Source organism: Caloenas nicobarica, chromosome 31 (genome assembly GCF_036013445.1).
Source record: "Caloenas nicobarica isolate bCalNic1 chromosome 31, bCalNic1.hap1, whole genome shotgun sequence".
NCBI lineage: Eukaryota > Metazoa > Chordata > Aves > Columbiformes > Columbidae > Caloenas > Caloenas nicobarica.
Window position 1 is genome coordinate 591,884 of NC_088275.1, and position 18,183 is coordinate 610,066.

Below are 18,183 nucleotides of genomic sequence, written 5' to 3' on the forward strand. Positions count from 1 at the left end.
TTTTTTTCTTAAAAAATAAGGTGAGATTCGAGCTCTCCTCGGGGCTTCAGGGGGGTTACGTCCCCCCCTCCTGCTCTTCCTGGGAGGCTCCGGGGGGAGCGTCCTGTGGCGGCAGCAGCTCCCGCAGCCGCGCCAGGGCCGGGCTGCCGGGGGGGATGCGGTTCCTCTGCGGGGGAGCGGTGATGATGCCAGCCCCATGGCACTGCCAGCCCCATGGCACTGCCAGCCCCATGGCGATGCCAGTCCCATGGTGATGCCAGCCCCATGGTGATGCCAGCCCCACAGCAATGCCAGCCCCACGGTGATGCCAGCCCCACTATGTGCCCAGTGGCAACACCAGCCCCATGACAATGCCACCCCACAGCGATACCAGCCCCACAGCAATGCCAGCCCTGCGGTGACGCCACCCCACAGCAATGCCACCCCACGACAATGCCACCCCACAGCAGTGCTGCCCCACAGCAGCGCCGGCCCCACCGCCCCCCTCTCACCTCCAGGGACAGGCAGCGCAGCCCCTGCCGCCCCAGCGCCTTCAGCTTCTGCTGCCGCTGCCCCTCCAGCACCGCCACAAAGGCACCGAGGCCGCGCTCGGTGACGCGGTTGTCTGCAGAGGGATGGGGGCGGTTGGGGACAAGCCCAGGGGGGGTCGGTGGGGGCAAGGGACCCCCCGCCCTGGCTCACAGGTCAGGTTGAGGTTGAGCAGCGTGCGGTTTCCCGGCAGGATGACGCTGCCCCGGTGCTCCCGGGCCTCCTCCAGCAGCGGGTTCAGTGGCTCGGCCAGATCCAGCGCCTGGACGGGGGGGCACCCTGAGGGAGTGTGGGACCCCCCGAGTCGGGTACCCCCCCGTCCCCCCTGGTCCCCACCTCTGAGCTCAGCTTCTCCTGGGTGCTCGATCTCGAGTCTCTGCCGCGGGCAGCTCTGGGCTCCGGTGCTGCCAGGAGGGGAGAGCAGGGAGGGAGCTGAGCCGGGCGTGGCCCCCCCAGCCCCTCCCGGACCCCCTGGCCCATCAACCCCTCGCTCACCCTTCCTGTGCGGTCTGGCCTCCTCCTTCCGCGACGGCTCCTGCAATGCAGCAGCTGCAGACCCCCCACCTCCCCTCCTCCACCTCCCCACCTCCCACCCGCAAAGGTGGGAGAGTGGGGAAACTGAGGCAGGGCCCTGTCCACCCTAGCCCCCTCCTCACCTTCTTCTTGGTGGGGGCTTTGCCTTGCTTGCCCGGGGGCAGCTTCTCAGGGCCCGCGCTGGTGCTCTGGCTGGAGGGACGTTTGTTCCAGCTCTCGGGCTCCTTTGAGGTCTGGGGGACAGGGCGGGTCAGGGCACTGCAGCCCCCTGGGAGCCTCTGACCTTCCCTGGGGGTGAGGGAACGTACCCCCCTGTAAATGGGGGCGGGGGTCTCACCGTGTGGCACCGGCCCTGCGCCTCTGCCAAGAGCAGCCGCCGTCGCTCCACCACCTCGGCGTGCGTCAGCGCGAACGGCCCCAGGACCTGCCCGCAGCGGGGGGGGGTCAGGGCAGGATCGGGCCCCGTGCTCCCAGGGGTGGGGGGCACCCACCTTAGCGAGCCTGGTGGCCCCCGCGTCACCGATGTTGTTGTTGGCCAGGGACAGCGAGAGCAGGGAGCGGTTCAGGCGCAGGCCCTGGGGGGCCGAGGGACGGGCTGGGTGCCGGGGTGCGGGGGGCACCCAGCGACCCCCCCCCGCCCTGCCGCCCACCTCGGCGATGTAGCTGGCGCCCAGGTCCGAGATGCGGTTGAAGCTGAGGACGAGCGAGGCCAGGCTGCGGTTGGAGGTGCCGGGGCGGGACAGGCTCTGCCCGATGAGCCGCGCGGCCGCGTCCCCGATGCTGTTGTTGCGCAGCGAGAGATGGACCAACCTGCGGGACGGGACGGGCAGCGACTGGGGGGCTGCCCGGGGGGGGCTGCCGCACCTGGGGACACCTCGGGGACATGATCTGGGTCCCGCTCGCGACCTGGGTCCCACTCACGTGCTGTCGCTCCCCATCAGCATGTGGAAGGCGGGCTCGGGCAAGGGGTTCCCCTCCAGGCTGAGCGTCCTGCAGAGGAGACCCCCCCCGAATTAACGATCCTCCACGGCATCCCCTTCCCCAATTAGAGCTAATGAGGGAGCGCCCCTCGTACCGGAGGCGAGGGCAGCGTGCCAGCAGTGCCGCCAGCGCCGGGAGCAGCTGCTCCGTCAGCCCGACCTTCCAAAGGCTGCGGGGGGACAAGCGGCATCAGGGGAGGTGACAGGCCCGATCTCGGGGGGCTGCCTGTCCCCCCCGGCCCTGCCCGCACTCACTGCACGGCCTGCAGCCCGGCCAGGGCGGGCAGGCACTGGCTCAGCACCCCCAGCATCTCCTCCTCGACCTTCCAGCCTGCGGAGACGGGGGGCGTGCGGCCGCGTGACGGGATGAACCCCCAAATGCAGCCGTTCCCCTCCCGAGAGCGCCTGGAAGGCCGGGCCCCCCAGGGCTGAGGACCCAATGGGGATCCCTGTGTGGGCGTGAAGGGGGGTCCCGGTGGTGGGGGTCCCTATGGGGGACTCTGTAGGGGGTTAGGGGTGTCCCGGGGTTGGGGGTGTCTCAGGGTCTGGTGGGCCCCATGGAAGCCATATGGAGGTCTTCCTGGGGGGGGTTCCGGCCATGTGGGGGTGCAGGGGGGTCCCACGGGTTGATTTCCAGGGGCTCCTCGCCCATGGGTGCTGGGGGGGCTCCGCAGGCCCCACCTCGCAGGAAGATCCCGCGGACGCTGCGCGGGTCCTCGGGCTCCCGCGCCACCTGGATGCAGGGCTGGAAGAAGCTGAACTTGCGCTGGATGCGGGCAAGGGTCTCGGGCAGCGTCGGCTCCGCAGGCTCCTCTGCGGGACAGGGTGGGGCAGGGGGCTCAGGGCGCTGCCAGCAGCACCTACCCCCCCACACACACCCCCCCACACACACCCCCCGGCTGTGCCCCCACCGCTCACCATCCTCGGGGAAGCTCGGGGGCGGCCGGAGGGTAACTCTGGGGATGCCGGCGATGCCAGAGCGGGCGCAGAGCTCGGGGAAGTCCTGCTCCAGGAGCCCGGTGCACTGGTATTCCTCTGTGGGCGGGGGGGACACGGGCATGAGGGGGAGCCCCCCGCAGCCCCCCGCCCGCTGCCGGGGCCTCGCTCACCCGTGCCCTGCTCGCCCTTCCTCCCCGTGCCCTTCGCCTCCTCCTCCGCCGCTGCCACCTTCTCCTTGGGCGCACGCTCCCCCCGCCGCCTCATGGCCACATCTGGGGGGCACGGGGCGGGGCTCAGTGCCCCCCAGCACCCACGTGCTCCAGGGCTGGCCCTGCCCAGCACCCGGACCCCCACATCCTGGGGGTCCTTGTGTGGGTCAGGGGGTCCCAGGGCCCTGGGGGGGCCCCAGGGCTGGGGACCCAATGGGGATCCCTATGTGGGTGTGAAGGCGGGGTCCCAGTGGCAGTGGGTCCTATGGGGGTCTCTGTAGGGGGCTGGGGGGGTCCCAGAGCCCTGTGGAGGCCTCCCTGGGGGAGTCTCAGGGCTGGGGGAGTCCTTTGCAGGTGAGAGGGGGTTCCAGAGACCTGTGGGGGTCCCTATGCGGGTGAGGGGGTGTCCCAGAGCTGGGAGGGCCCTATGGAGAGACCTGGGGGGTCCCTATGCAGACCTATGGGGGTCCCAGGGCCCTACAGGGGTCCCTGTGTGGGCATGAGGGGGGTGTCCCAGTGGCGGGGGGCCCATGGGGGTCACTGTAGGGAGCGGGGGGCAGTACCAGGGTTGGTGGGCCGCATGGGGGTCCACATAGAGATCTCCCTGGGGAGGTCCAAGTGCTGGGTGGGGGCCCCATGAATGTCGCTGGGGGGAGCGTCCTGGGGTCCCCATGGGGTGCGGGGGGTTCCCAGTGCCGGGAGTCCCCATGGGGTGCGGGAGTTCCCAGGGCCGGGGGTCCCCATGAGGTGCGGGGGGTTCCCGGGGCCGGGTGTTCCCTCGGGGTCCCATGGGGTGCGGGGTCCCCGGCCCGGCTGCCACCTGCGTCCTGCTCGTTCCCGTGGCAACGCGTCGGCCGCGCGGCGAGGGGCGGGGCTTCGGGTTGCTACGGCGCCTGTGCGGGGCGGGGCCTGCCTGGAAGGGGCGGGGCCAGCGCTGGGGGGGGTGGGGCCGGCACGGAAAGGGCGGGGTCAGCCTGGAAGGGGCGGGGCCAGCGCTGGGGGGGGGTGGGGCCGGCATGGAAAGGGCGGGGTCAGCCTGGAAGGGGCGGGGCCAGCGCTGGGTGGGTGGGGCTGGCACGGAAAGGGCGGGGTCAGCCGGGAAGGGGCGGGGTCAGCCGGGAAGGGGCGGGGCCTGGTCAGAAAGGGGCGGGGCCGTCAGCTCTGACACCCGCGCCTGGAGCGCTGGGCACTGGGAGCCTGCACTGGGGGCACTGGGTCCGTACTGGGAGCACTGGGTCCGTACTGGGGGCACTGGGTCCGTACTGGGAGCACTGGGTCCGTACTGGGGGCACTGGGTCTGTACTGGGGGCATTGGGTCTGCACTGGGAGCACTGGGAGGCTGCACTGGGAGCACTAGGTCCATACTGGGAGCACTGGGTCTGCACTGGGGGCACTGGGTCCGTACTGGGAGCATTGGGTCTGTACTGGGAGCACTGGGTCTATACTGGGAACACTGGCTCTGCACTGGGTGCACTGGAAGGCTGCACTGGGAGCACTGGGTCTGCACTGGGAGCATTGGGTCCGTACTGGGAGCATTGGGTCTGCACTGGGAGCACTGGGTCTGCACTGGGAGCATTGGGTCCGTACTGGGAGCACTGGGTCCGTACTGGGAGCATTGGGTCTGTACTGGGAGCACTGGGTCTATACTGGGAACACTGGCTCTGCACTGGGTGCACTGGAAGGCTGCACTGGGAGCACTGGGTCTGCACTGGGAGCATTGGGTCCGTACTGGGAGCATTGGGTCTGCACTGGGAGCACTGGGTCTGCACTGGGAGCACTGGGTCCGCACTGGGAGCACTGGGTCCATACTGGGAGCATTGGGTCCGTACTGGGAGCACTGGGTCTGCACTGGGAGCACTGGGTCTGCACTGGGAGCATTGGGTCCGTACTGGGAGCATTGGGTCTGCACTGGGAGCATTGGGTCCATACTGGGAGCATTGGGTCTGCACTGGGAGCATTGGGTCCATACTGGGAGCATTGGGTCCATACTGGGAGCGTTGGGTCTGCACTGGGAGCATTGGGTCCATACTGGGAGCATTGGGTCTGCACTGGGAACACTGGGTCCATACTGGGAACACTGGGCTCTGACTGGGCTTGTACTGGGGCCATCACTGGGCTGTCCCTGGGTCTTTGCTGGGCCCAGTGTTGGACCCTCACTGGCCTTTTCCTGGGTCATAATCGAGCCCATTGCTGGGCCTTTACGGTACTTATTCCTGACGCCATCACTGGGCCACCGCTGCCCCCCGCGCTGCCGTTCCCTCCCTCCCACCATCGGGCCCGTCCTGCTCCCTGGCGCGGACCCTCCCCAGGGACGCAACCGCAGCCCAGGCTCACACCGCGCGACACCCCTTTATTCACCCCCTGCCCGCCCCGGGCTGGGGACAGGGACAGGCCTGGTGGCCCCTCTGTCCCCTCCCAGGATGGCCCCTCATCCCTGTCCCCCCGGGCCCTCAGCGGTCCTTCCTGCGCAGCGGCGGGGACGGCGGGTAGTGGCGGGTGGGCGGCACGTCGTAGTGACTGGGGATGTGGCTGTTCTTGGGGGAGTCGTAATGGCTGGGGGGCGGCGGGGGGGTGACACCTTCGGCCCCCCCGGGGCAAAGCTCTGCAAGGAAAAGAGGAGGTTGCGAGGGGCCGTGTCCCCCACCTGGGGCCACGTCCCCCCCGCCATGCAGCCTGTGTCACCAGGACCGTGTTCCCCCCCAGCCAGGGTCACCAGGGCCAGGGGACCCCCCTGGCCGTACCCTCCTGGGGTGGCTCCTCGGGGACCCCGATCTCGGCATACGACATCTCCCTGCGGACCGGGGACTTCATCTCCATGTAGCTGCCCTCGGGGGCCTTGGCGCCGGGCTGGGGGGGCTCCCTGATGGTGGCGTAGGGGTTCTCGCTGGCCAGGGAGCTGCCGCTGGCCCCCAGCCCCTGTGGGGGGGTCTCTGGGGGAGAAGGAGTCAGGGGGTCTCCATGGCAGGGAGCGCAGGGGCGAGGGAGCAGCCATGCCCGGGTTGTGTCCGGGTTGTGTCCCAGCCCCATCCCTTCCCCATCCCACCCGCGTTCCCTGTGTCTGTCCCTTCCCGTCCCATCCCATCCCTCTCTCATCACCTTCCCCATCCTTGTCCTTGTCCCATTGCCACCCCATCCCCATCCCGGCCTTGTCCCATCCCTGTCCCTTCCCCATCCCATCCCTGTCCCAACCTCTTCATCATCCCCATCCCTTCCTGATCCCCATCCCATCCCATCCCCATCCCGTCCCCATCCTGTCCCTGTCCCATCCCGGTCCCCTCCCCGTACCTTTCCCATCACACGTCCCGAGGCTGTAGCTGTAGCTGTAGCTCCGGTCCAGGGCCCCCCCACCTGGAAGCGGGTGGATGTGGGTAAGGGGACAAGTTTGGGGTCCCCGTCTCCCCCATCTCTGTCCCCTCCCCAGCATGACCAAGCTCCACCCAATCCACCCCAGCACCTTTCTGGAGGATCCTGAGCACGGAGGGGACCCAGGTGTCCCTCCCGGCTCCAGCCAAGGTCCCCATCCGGCTCCCCCTTACCCCTGGGGCCCAGGACGGGTGCCCCCAGGTGCTTCCAGTCGGGCGGCAGCGTGGCGTTGCCGTCGGGACCGTAGGGCCTGTCCGTGCCAGGGAAGAGCTGGGGGCCAGGCACCTGGGGACACCCAGGGGAGGGGTTGGCCATGAGGCTACGGGCAGCGGTGCCGTGGCATGCCGAGCTGTGCCGTGCAACACCACGGTGCACTGTGCAACACCGCGGTGCGCTGTGCAACACCGCGGTGCACTGTACAACACCACGGTGTACTGTACAACACCACGGTGCCACGGTGCACTGTACAACACCACGGTGTACTGTGCAACAGCACGGTGCACTGTGCAACACCACAGTGCACTACACAACACCATGGTGCACTGTACAACACCGCGGTGTACTGTACAACACCACGGTGTACTGTGCAACACTGCGGTGCACTGTACAACACCACGGTGCACTGTACAACACCACGGTGTACTGTACAACAGCACGGTGCACTGTGCAACACCACCACAGTGCACTACACGACACCACGGTGTACTGTGCAACACCACAGTGCACTGTGCAACACCGCGGTGCACTGTACAACACCACGGTGTACTGTGCAACACTGCGGTGCACTGTACAACACCACGGTGCACTGTACAACACCATGGTGTACTGTACAACACCACGGTGCACTGTGCAACACCCTGCTGCACAGTACAACACCGCGGTGCACTGTGCAACACCACGGTGCACTGTACAACACTGCGGTGCACTGTGCAACACCACGGTGCACTACACAACACCACGGTGCACTGTACAACACCACGGTGCACTGTACAACACCATGGTGTACTGTATATCACCATGGTGCACTGTACATCACCACGGTGCACTGTACAACACCGCAGTGCACTGTGCAACATGGTGCTTCACGGTACAACACCCTGCAACCCCGCGGTGCACCTCGCAACACCGTGCTGTGCCGTGGTGCATCATGCACCACCACACCACGCTGCACCAGCCCCGCGGTGCACGGTGACACACCGCGCCGTGCTGTGCCGTACCTTGAGCGAGCCGGCCCTGTCCGGGGCGCTGGGCGCCGGCAGCGTGCACTGCGACAGCGTGTGGTAGCTGGGGTTGGAGTAGTAGTGCGTGTGGCTCGGTGGCACGTCTGCGGGGACACGCGTCAGCGGGGCCGCCGGGGCTGGGGCCGCGTCCCCACAGTGCGTCACCGAGCTCACCTGGCACCATGTACTCGGACGTGTCCGTCTGTCCCGCCGTGTAGGCCACAGCCAGGTGCCGGCTCTCCTTCCCCTTCTGCCGGTGATGGTAACACAGGCCCGCGGCCAGCGCGGCCACCAGCAGTGCCACCAGGGCCACCAGGCTGAGCACCACCCCCAGGGAGCTGTAGGCTGCCGGGGGGGCCGGCACGATGGTGTAGGGCTGCTCGGGGGTCCCTGTGGGGCGGGGGCCGGGGACAGTCCTTAGCGGCGCAGGGACCCCGGCGGGGCCCCCCCGCCCTGCGCCCACTCACCGGCCTCGCAGTGGGGCCCGATCCTGCCCGGGGCGCAGGGACACGTCCCGCTGGCCGGGTGGCAGGTGACGTTGTGGGGACAGCGGCAGAGCTGCTCACACCGCGGCCCGAAGGTCCCGGGGGGACAGGCTGGGGACACAGGGGGTGGGGGGAGCCAGAGCCACATGTCTGGGACCGTATGGATCTATAGTGCCCAGGACCACGTAGTGCCGTACTGGGACCATATGGCTCCATGCTGGGACCACAGAGCTCCATACTGGGACTGTACAGCTCCATACTGGCACCACATAGTTCTATAGTGTGCAGGAACATGTATCTCCATACTGGGACAATACCACGGTATTCTCATACTCATACTACCTGAGACCATATAGCTCCATACCAGGACCATATAGATCCATACTGCCCAGCACCAGGTCACTCCATATTGGGACCATGGAGCTCCATACTGCCCAGGACCATGTGGGTCCATAATGGGACAATATGGGTCCATAATGGGGCAATATAGCTCCATACTGCCTGGGACTGTGACACTGCGTGCCAGGACCATGTAGCTCCATACTGGGCCCATATAGCTCCATACTGGGACCCTATATCTCCATACTGGGCCCATATAGCTCCGTACTGGGACCCGTATAGCTCCATACTGGGACCCATATAGCTCCATACTACCCAAGACCACGTAGTTCCATACTGGGACTGTACAGTGCCAGCCTGGGTCCACACAGCTCCATACTGGGACCACACAGCTCCATACTGGGACCACATAGCTCCATATTGGGACCACACAGCTCCATACTGGGACCACACAGCTCCGTACTGGGACCACACAGCTCCATATTGAGACCACATAGCTCCATACTGGGACCATATAGCTCCATACCGGGACCATATAGCTCCATACCGGAACCATATAGCTCCATATTGAGACCACATAGCTCCATACTGGGACCATATAGCTCCATACTGGGACCACACAGCTCCATACTGGGACCACATAGCTCCATATTGAGACCACATAGCTCCATACCGGGACCATATAGCTCCATACCGGGACCATATAGCTCCATACTGGGACCACACAGCTCCATACTGGGACCACATAGCTCCATACCGGGACCATATAGCTCCATATGGGGACAATATAGTGCCATACTGGGCCCATATATCTCCATAGTGCCCAGGATGGAGCTGGGTGGGGGTGACCATATGTGGGTTTCTCTCTTGCCCCTCCAGGCTGGATCCGGGGGGGCGCAGACCCCCAGGGGTGTCCCCTTGCCAGGCTCTACCTTCTGCGCAGAGCGGCCCCGTCCAGCCGGGCGGGCAGCGGCAGGTCCCCCGGGCCGGGTCACACGTCCCCCCGTGGTGGCACAGGCAGCGCTGGGCACAGGCGTCCCCCCAGGTGCCGGGGGCGCAGGCTGGGGAGCGGGGGGGCCATGGATGGGGTTGGGGTCAGCCCCGCTCCCCGCACCCCCGCAGCCCCCCCCAGGCCCCCCACTCACGCTGGGCGCAGCGGGGACCGTGCCAGCCCGGGGCGCAGAGGCAGGAGCCGTTGCCGGGGTGGCAGGAGGAGCGGTTGGCGCAGGAGCAGCTCAGGGCGCAGCGCTTGCCGTAGCGCCCGGGGGGGCAGGCTGCGGGGGACACGAGTCTCAGCCCCGCTTCTGGCCGGGGTTGGGGGGGGTGGGCTGGGAGCAACCCGTTGTTTTCGGGGGGACACTCACGGCGCTGGCAGGTGGGGCCGCGGAAGCCGGGGGCGCAGGTGCAGGATCCGTCCTGGGGGGAGCAGGTGGCCCCGTTGCGGCAGGAGCAGGGGGAGCGGCAGCCGCGGCCCCAGGAGCCCTGGGGACAGCTCTGCTTGCACTGCGGCCCTGCAGGAGGACGAGGAGGAGCAGCGATGAAGGCCAAGGGCTGGTGGCACAGCGGGGTCCCCCCACGGTGCCCCCTTACCCATCCGGCCGGGCAGGCAGTGACACTCTCCCGTCACCGCGTTGCAGCCGTCGGCGTGGGCACAGTCACAGCGCTGCCCGCAGCCCCCCCCGAATGTCCCGTTCTGGGGGACGGGGAGAGGTTGGGGAGTCAGCGCTGGGGGCGGTGGCACTGAACCCCGGTGCAGGGAGCACCGAATCCCCGTGCAGGGAGCACCGAACCCCCGTGCAGGGAGCACCAAACCCCAGTGCAGGGAGCACCCAACCCTGGTGCAGGGAGCACCGAACCCCGGTGCAGGGAGCACCCAACCCTGGTGCAGGGAGCACCCAACCCCCGTGCAGGGAGCACCGAACCCCCGTGCAGGGAGCACCCAACCCCCGTGCAGGGAGCACCGAACCCCAGTGCAGGGAGCACCGAACCCCCGTGCAGGGAGCACCGAACCCCAGTGCAGGGAGCACCCAACCCCCGTGCAGGGAGCACCAAACTCCGGTGCAGGGAGCACCGAACTCTGGTGCAGGGAGCACCCAACCCCGGTGCAGGGAGCACCGAACCCCCGTGCAGGGAGCACCAAACTCCGGTGCAGGGAGCACCGAACTCTGGTGCAGGGAGCACCCAACCCCGGTGCAGGGAGCACCGAACCCCGGTGCAGGGAGCACCGAACTCTGGTGCAGGGAGCACCCAACCCCTGTGCAGGGAGCACCAAACTCCGGTGCAGGGAGCACCGAACTCTGGTGCAGGGAGCACCGAGGCGGCGGGCAGGGCTCACCGGGCAGGGCTGCAGGCAGCGGGGGCCCTGCCAGCCCGGGGGGCAGCGGCAGGTCCCGCTCTGGGGGTCGCAGGGACCCCCCCGGGCGCAGTCGCAGCTCCGGTTGCAGCCGGGACCCCAAGTGCCGGCAGGACACGGCTTCGAGCAGTCAGGTCCGTGCCAGCCTGCGGGACGAGGGGACAGCGGGGTGGGCACGGGGACGGGGACAGGGACCCCTCCACCTCCCCGGGGGTGCACCCACCTTCCTTGCAGAGGCAGGAGCCATCGAGGGGGGAGCAGGCCAGGGCGTGCTGGCAGGAGCAGCGCCCCGAACAGTTGGTCCCGAAGGTGTCTGGGGGGCACAGGGAGGAGCAGTGCTCGTCCTGGGGGGGGTAAAGGGTTTGGGAGGGGTGCAGGGCAGCCGGGACCCCCATCCAGAGCTGGGGACAGGACCCAGGAGCCTGGGGACCCCGCTCCGTCCCTTCCTCCTCACATCCTGGTGCTGGAGGGAGAGTAGGTGACCCCAAAACCCCCATCCTCCCATGGACGCCCCAAAAACTGGCCCCAGGGATGCCCACGTGTCCCCCCCACCAGACAAGGGATGCCCAGAGCCCTGTGTTACCCCAGAGATGCCCAGAGCCCCTTCCCCTCCCCACAGCCCCGAACCACCCAGCCCCACACTGTTCCCACAGGGATCCCCAGACCCCCACAGTCCCCCCCACCCAGGACCACCCAGACCCCCAGTTCCCCACCTAGGGATGCCGAGGCCCCCGTGCTCCCCCCAGGAACGCCCGCACCTCCACATACCCCCCAGTCCCCCACTTTCCTCCCCCCCAGGACCACCCAGACCCTCACTCTCCCCCTAGGGATGCCCAGTTCCATGTTCTGCCCCAGGACCACCTGCCCCCCGTGCCCCCCCGAGCCCCACACCGTGTAGCCGGGGGGGCAGCGGCAGAGCCCGGTGGTCCCGTCGCAGGCCCCCCCGTGCAGGCAGAGGCAGCTCTGCAGGCAGCCGGCCCCGAAGGAGCCGGGGGGGCAGCTCTCGTTGCAGAAGAGCCCGGCCCAGCCGGGGTGGCAGACACAGTCACCCAGGAATGGGTGGCAGCTGGTGGGGGGCACTCACTCAGCATCCCAGTTCTCCCAGTACGGGGCATCGGGAGTACTGGGAAGGTGCTTTGCAGCACCTGCCCCAGGTGGGGGTTGTGAATTAACTCCTTCCTGGGCATCCAGCATCCTGGCTTGGCCAACAAGGATATGGGGCAGAGGGGCAAGGATGCTCAGGGGGTTGAGGAGGCTGGGGGGGGGTTGAGGGTGCTGGGGAGAAGGTGAGGATGCTGGGGGGGAGGAAGATGATGATGCTGGGGGAGGAAGATGAGGGTGCTTGGCAGGGGGGATGAGGATGCTGGGGGGAGGATGATGATGATGCTGGGGGAGGAAGATGAGGGTGCTGGGTTGGGGGAGATGAGGATGCTGGGGGAGGATGATGAGGGTGCTGGGAGGAGGAAGACAAGGGTGCTGGGGGGAGGAAGATGAGGGTGCTGGGTTGGGGGAGATGAGGATGCTGGGGGAGGATGATGAGGGTGCTGGGGGGAGGAAGATGAGGGTGCTGGGGGGAGGAAGACGAGGGTGCTGGGGAGAAGGGGAGGATGATGGAGGGGGTGAGGATGCGGGGTGAGGCAGATGAAGGTGCTGGGGGGGGTGAGGATGATGGGGGGGTGATGTAGTTGAGGATGCTGGGGGGGGCCCACCTCTGGCTGTGCTGGGGGTGGCAGAGGCAGCGGCTCTGGCAGTGGAGGCCGTAGAGGCCGGGCAGGCAGCGGCGCTCCTGGCAGCGGCTGCCCTGGAAGCCGGGGGGGCACAGGCAGCCCCCGTCCACATGGAAGCACTGGCCCCCGTTGTCGCAGTCGCAGCTCTCCCGGCAGTCCTGCCCGTACCGCCCCGCCGGGCACCGCTCCTGGCACCTGCCGGGGACAACGGGGGTGACACGGCCCCAAACCCCCCCACGCCGAGGCCGCCCAGCTCGGTGCACGGGGCTGGGGCTGGGGTGGCCCTGCCTGCACCCCCACCTGGCACCGTCCTCATGTGTCACATCATCCGTGTGTGTCCCTGTCCCCGGGGCGACCCCTCCCTCTGCAGCCCCATCTCCATCTGCCCCATCCCCTGTGTCCCTGTCCCCTGAGCTCCCATCCCCATGGGCCTCCAGCCCCCCGCTCCCCACCCTCCTGTACCCCCATTTCCCTGCCCCACATCCCCCTGCGCCCCATGCCCGTTCCCCCCACCCTCCCGTCCCCATCGCCCTGTGCCTGCACACCCTTGTCCCCCCAGTCCCCTGTCCCCCCATCCTCCCACTCCCCCGTACCCTCCCCACATGCCCGGCCCCCCGTGTCCCCACTGCCCTCCGTGCCCCGGCGCCCCCCCTCACTGCTCTCCGGTGAAGCCGGGGGCGCACTGGCACTGTCCCCCCCGGGGGTCACAGTGGCCCCCGTTGTGGCAGCGACATTCGCCCTGGCAGCCAGGGCCGAAGCGCCCGGGGGGGCACGGCACGGAGCAGATCTCCCCCTGCGAAGGACACAGGGGTCAGTGGGGGAAACTGAGGCAGGAACTGCATCGGGTGAGGTGGGAGGGGGGGGTCACAGCCCACCTACCATCCATCCGTGGGGGCAGACGCAGGTGTCAGAGCCAGGGGGGTGGCAGATGCCCCCATTCTGGCAGGGGCAGGGGCTGTCACAGGGTGTCCCCTCGGGACAGGGCACCTCGCAGCTGCGATGGGGGCGAGGGGTGAGCGGGAGGCAGGACCCCCACTTTAGGGGTGCCACGGGGCGGGGGGGGGCAGAGCGAGGAGCCCCGACTCACAGGGGGCCGGCGAGCCCAGGGGGGCAGCGGCAGGCGCCGGTGGAGGCGTTGCAGGGGACGGCGGGGGGGCAGGGGCAGGGCAGGCGGCAGCCCTGGCCGTAGGTGCCCGGGGCGCAGGGCTGGCGGCACCGGGGGTCGGCGAAGCCGGGGGGGCAGGAGCAGACCCCACTCAGGGGGTCGCAGGGGGCCCCGTGGTGGCAGTCGCAGCGGCGCGCACAGCCCGGGCCCCATGACTGCTCGTCACACTCTGCGGAGGGAGACCACGGGTACCTCCCCATCCCATCCCATCCCATCCAGTCCCATCCCATCCCATCCTGTCACTATTCCATCCATCCCCATCCCCATCCCCATCCCAACCCATCCTCATCCCATCCTCATCCCATCCTCTGTCCCATCCCCATCCCAACCCATCCCATCCATCTCCATCCCCATCCCATTTTATTCCATTCCATCCCATCCCATTCTCTCTCCCATCCTCATCTCCATCTTTCATCCCCATCCCAACCCATCCCATCCATCTCCATCCCCATCCCATTTTATTCCATTCCATCCCATTCCATTCCCATTCCATCCCATCCCATTTTCTACCCCATCCTCATCTCCATCTTTCATCCCCATCTCCATCCCTGTCCCTCTCCCTGTCCCCATCCCCATCCCCATCAACCCCCAGACCAGCCCCCACAGTTCCCAGCCCTCCAGGGACCCCCCCGTGCCCTACTGACACCCCGGCTGGGGGTCCCCACCCCATGTCCCCCCCACCCCCGGCACGGCTCCCTCACCGCTGGAGCAGTCTGCTCCGCGCCAGCCCGGCTCGCACTGGCACAGCTCGGGGGCCACGCAGCGCCCGTGGACACACTCCTGGCTGCAGCGCGCTGCGGGGACACGGCGGGGGCTGAGCCACGATACAGCCCCCAGGGCCCCCCCGCTCGCCCCGTCCCCCCACTCACGGACACAGGTGTCCCGGCTCTCATAGTAGCCCAGGCAGCACTCGTAGCGCCTCCGGTAGTCGGTCCGTACGGCCTGACGGTACTCGGTGCGGTACACGATCCTGCACCCCCCCAGCACTGTCAGGAAGGGGACAGTCCCCTCCAGCCCCCCCATGGCCTTGGGGACACCCTGCAGTGGGACAGCCCCGTGACAGTGCCTCATGGCCCTGGGGACACCCTCTATTGGGACAGTCCCCTCCAGCCCCCCCATGGCCATGGGGACACCCTGCAGTGGGACAGTCCCCTCCAGCCCCCGCCATGGCCATGGGGACACCCTGTATTGGGACCATCCCCTCCAGCCCCGCCATGGCCATGGGGACACCCTCTATTGGGACAGTCCCCTCCAGCCCCCCCATGGCCATGGGGACACCCTGCAGTGGGACAGTCCCCTCCAGCCCCCGCCATGGCCATGGGGACACCCTCTATTGGGACAGTCCCCTCCAGCTCCCCCATGGCCATGGGGACACCCTCTATTGGGACAGTCCCCTCCGGCCCCCCCATGGCCCTGGGGACATGCTGCAGTGGGACAGTCCCCTCCAGCCCCCCCACGGCCATGGGCACACGCTGCAGCCCCACACCAGGACCCCACAGCCCTGGGGACACTCTACAGTCCCTGCGGGAGGGGGTTTCCCACCTCTGGTGCGCACAGGGCAGGGGGGACCCCAGCACCCCGGGACAGGGCTCGGGGGAGGACACGACGTGGGGTTTGGTGTAGGACTCCTTCACCGCTGCCGTGAAGCTGCCGGAGGAGAGGACACAGGTGATGGCAGGTCCCAAGGGGGACACCTGCCACCCCACTGCCTACCGCCCGCCACCCAGCCCCCCCAGTCCGGTCCTACCTCTCCCAGTAGCTGCAGACGTTGGGGTCGCTGGGCCGGAGGGCGGCCAGCAGCCAGACGTGCATCGCCAGCGCCGCGGCCCGCAGCACCATCCTGCACCGGGAGACGCGGCTTCACCGTCCACCCGCTGCATTCCCGCTCCCCACCCACCGCCCCCAGCCTCCCCGCGGGGCCGGGTTCGCATTCCGGTGCAGGCAAACAGCCCCAACCCCAGCCCCACCGCTCCCCCAGCACCGGCCTGTGCCAAGGGGAAACTGAGGCACGGCCGCTCGCCGCCTGGGTGGCCCCATCTCCGCATTCCTGGACACCCCGGGGACACATCCCAGCATCGCCGCCTTGTTCCCCCCCGGTGCGGGATGCTGCCGGGGGGTACCCGGGGTGCTGGGGGCTGTTCGGCACGGCTGCTCGCGGCCCTGGCCCGGCGCCGCGTGGCCCCATTTCAACCCGTTATGTGTTTATTCCCAGTTGTGTTTCCTGGATCCAACGCTTTCTTGCTCAACACAGCAAGGGTCCAGCTTTGCCGGGGCGGCTCTGGGAGTGTGGCCAGCCGGGGGGCCGGGGCGGGGGACAGCGCGGCCCCAACCACCATCCCCGAGCCCGCAGCGCCGTATTCACCGGGTCGCATTTTATGGTTCTCCAGTAAACACCCGTGTGCCAGGGAGGAAGCAGAGGTTTCCTGGTCGGCACAGCTGGATTTACAGCCTCTTACGCGCCACTCCGGCCATGGGACACCCCAAAGGTGTCACTCCCAGCAGCTCCCCGAGTCACCGGGGCCGTGCCGTGATTTGGGGACAAATAAGGGCTGAGGGAGGGGGCGGAGGGAGGGAGCGACCCCCCCCTCGTCCTGGAGCACACAAAAACCGTTCAGTGGGAAAGTTTCTCCCCATTTCCCTTCGGCTCCCGGCGGTGAGGAATTAATTGCTCATCCGCAGCCAAAACTCCCTCCCCTGGACCGCTCCTCCACACACCCTCCCACCCTTGGGGACAAAATCGAGGGGACCCCCGAGCCCTTCCCATGGCCTCGCTGCCGGCCCCATCCCCCGCTCCAGCAAAGTGGGGGGGCCGGGGGGTCCCAGCGCTGCTGCCAACAACAGGAACTGCTGGGAGATGCTGGCAGGAAAAGCGAGGAGTCATCGAAACACGCCGGCGCGCCCCATCTGCTCCTCACCGGGGGGCCCGGCCGCGGAGAAAAGCTCCCCAAGGTTGCTGCAGTGGCAGGGGACACCCAAACCCAGCACTGCACGCCCCAGGGGTGCCCCTGAGCACCCCCCGAGCAGGATGGGGAGCATCGCCTGCCGCTGGCGGCGTGCGGCAACCGGGGCAACGGCACAGGATGGAGGAATCAGGGGACCAAGGGACCAGCTCCAGCCCTGCCCTGTCCCCGGCGGGGACACGGTGCTGGGGGCCCCCCGGAGCCGCTATCTCTGCCCCGGCGCTTCCTCTGCCGCAGCCCCAGGGCTGATGCGTTTCCTCCGGGGTTGCGAACCCGCAGGGATGGGGCTGGTGAGGGCTGGGGTTGGGTTGGGGCCAGGGTCAAGGTCAGCGCTGGGGTCTCCACAGGCTGTCACAGCTCCGTCCGACGCCCCATCTACCGTCCCCCCGCCGCTGTCCCCTCACCTGTGACACCCCCAAACTACAGCGCCGGGGACCGTCCCCTCCGGTACCACCCCGCATGGCACAGCACAACCCCCAAACCCCCCCAGGCAGCGTGTCCCCTGGGACCCTACGCACCAGGGTGACCCAGGACGGGGACAGTGGCACTCACCTGGCCGGGGCTGCGGGGCGGGCAGGGTCGGGGTGCGGTGGCCCCACGGGGTGGCCTGGCCGAGGGGCTCGGCCGGCCGGGACGGCGCAGCGCGGCCGTCGGAAGCGGAGGGAGGGCCGGAGCCGCTCTCAGGAAGTTTGGACACAGAGACGACTACGGAAAAGGGAAAAAAATAAAAAAAACTTTAGGGTTTTTTTCTTTTTTTTTTTTTTTTTTTCTTTTCTGGCCAGAAACCAGCGGGTTTAGAACAACAACATCACCGGGGCCGCTCACGCAGGGTGCGGGTGCAGGAGGGGATCCCGCAGCCTGGCCGTGCGGATGTCCCACACGGCCCCGCAGCCCAGTGCTGGTGGCTGGGTCCAAGGGCTGGAGGGTGTCCCTGTCCCCGGAGGGCTTTGCGGGGACCTGTGACCCCAAGAGCAGGGTCAGCCCTGTCCCCCCATGGCCGGTGACCCTGGGACTCCGTGCAGGAGCAGATGGAGGGTGTGACATCGCTGTGGGCAGGGAGCTCTGTGCCGACCCCATGCTTCTCCTCCCCCAAGGTCCCCACCTGGCACTGGCACCCATGGGTGCAGTGTTGATCCCGCAGGGCCCCAGCCAGCAGGCGGGACCCCCATCTGAGGGGGCTGCAGCTCCCACAAGGTGCAGGGGCAGCATGGATGGAGGTTTCCATTGGCTTAACAGCAGCATCTGGTGGCAACGTGGAGCAGAGCCTGGGCCAGGTGCCCAGCATCCCGGGCACCCATCATCCCACCTTCCCAGCATCCCGGGCACACATCGTCCCAGCATCCTGGACACACATCATCCCACCTTCCCAGCATCCCGGGCA

The 18,183-nt window shown here is 68.1% G+C and overlaps 2 protein-coding genes across 2 annotated transcripts; both read right to left on the reverse strand.

Annotated features, from left to right (window-relative positions):
* Positions 1–43: 43 nt before the first annotated feature.
* On the reverse strand, positions 44–3,245 carry LRRC71 (leucine rich repeat containing 71). Its single transcript, XM_065653841.1, has 15 exons — positions 3,152–3,245; positions 2,961–3,077; positions 2,724–2,855; positions 2,298–2,373; positions 2,138–2,212; positions 1,984–2,052; positions 1,713–1,872; positions 1,554–1,637; positions 1,400–1,486; positions 1,185–1,295; positions 1,024–1,063; positions 865–932; positions 682–790; positions 492–604; positions 44–166 (listed from the first exon to the last, which is right to left on the reverse strand). Exons 1-15 carry the CDS (start codon positions 3,243–3,245, stop codon positions 56–58), a joined length of 1,446 nt encoding a protein of 481 aa, XP_065509913.1. The 3' UTR covers positions 44–55.
* A 2,284-nt stretch (positions 3,246–5,529) lies between these two features.
* PEAR1 (platelet endothelial aggregation receptor 1) lies at positions 5,530–17,459 on the reverse strand. The gene is made up of 23 exons (XM_065653871.1): positions 17,355–17,459; positions 15,590–15,682; positions 15,385–15,489; positions 14,712–14,812; positions 14,544–14,636; positions 13,765–14,011; positions 13,557–13,671; positions 13,334–13,470; positions 12,660–12,872; positions 11,842–12,016; positions 11,174–11,294; positions 10,933–11,096; positions 10,188–10,290; positions 9,962–10,108; positions 9,743–9,871; positions 9,530–9,658; positions 8,241–8,369; positions 7,948–8,163; positions 7,771–7,877; positions 6,727–6,838; positions 6,476–6,538; positions 5,932–6,120; positions 5,530–5,792 (listed from the first exon to the last, which is right to left on the reverse strand). Exons 2-23 carry the CDS (start codon positions 15,679–15,681, stop codon positions 5,641–5,643), a joined length of 3,039 nt encoding a protein of 1,012 aa, XP_065509943.1. The 5' UTR covers position 15,682; positions 17,355–17,459; the 3' UTR covers positions 5,530–5,640.
* Positions 17,460–18,183: the final 724 nt, after the last annotated feature.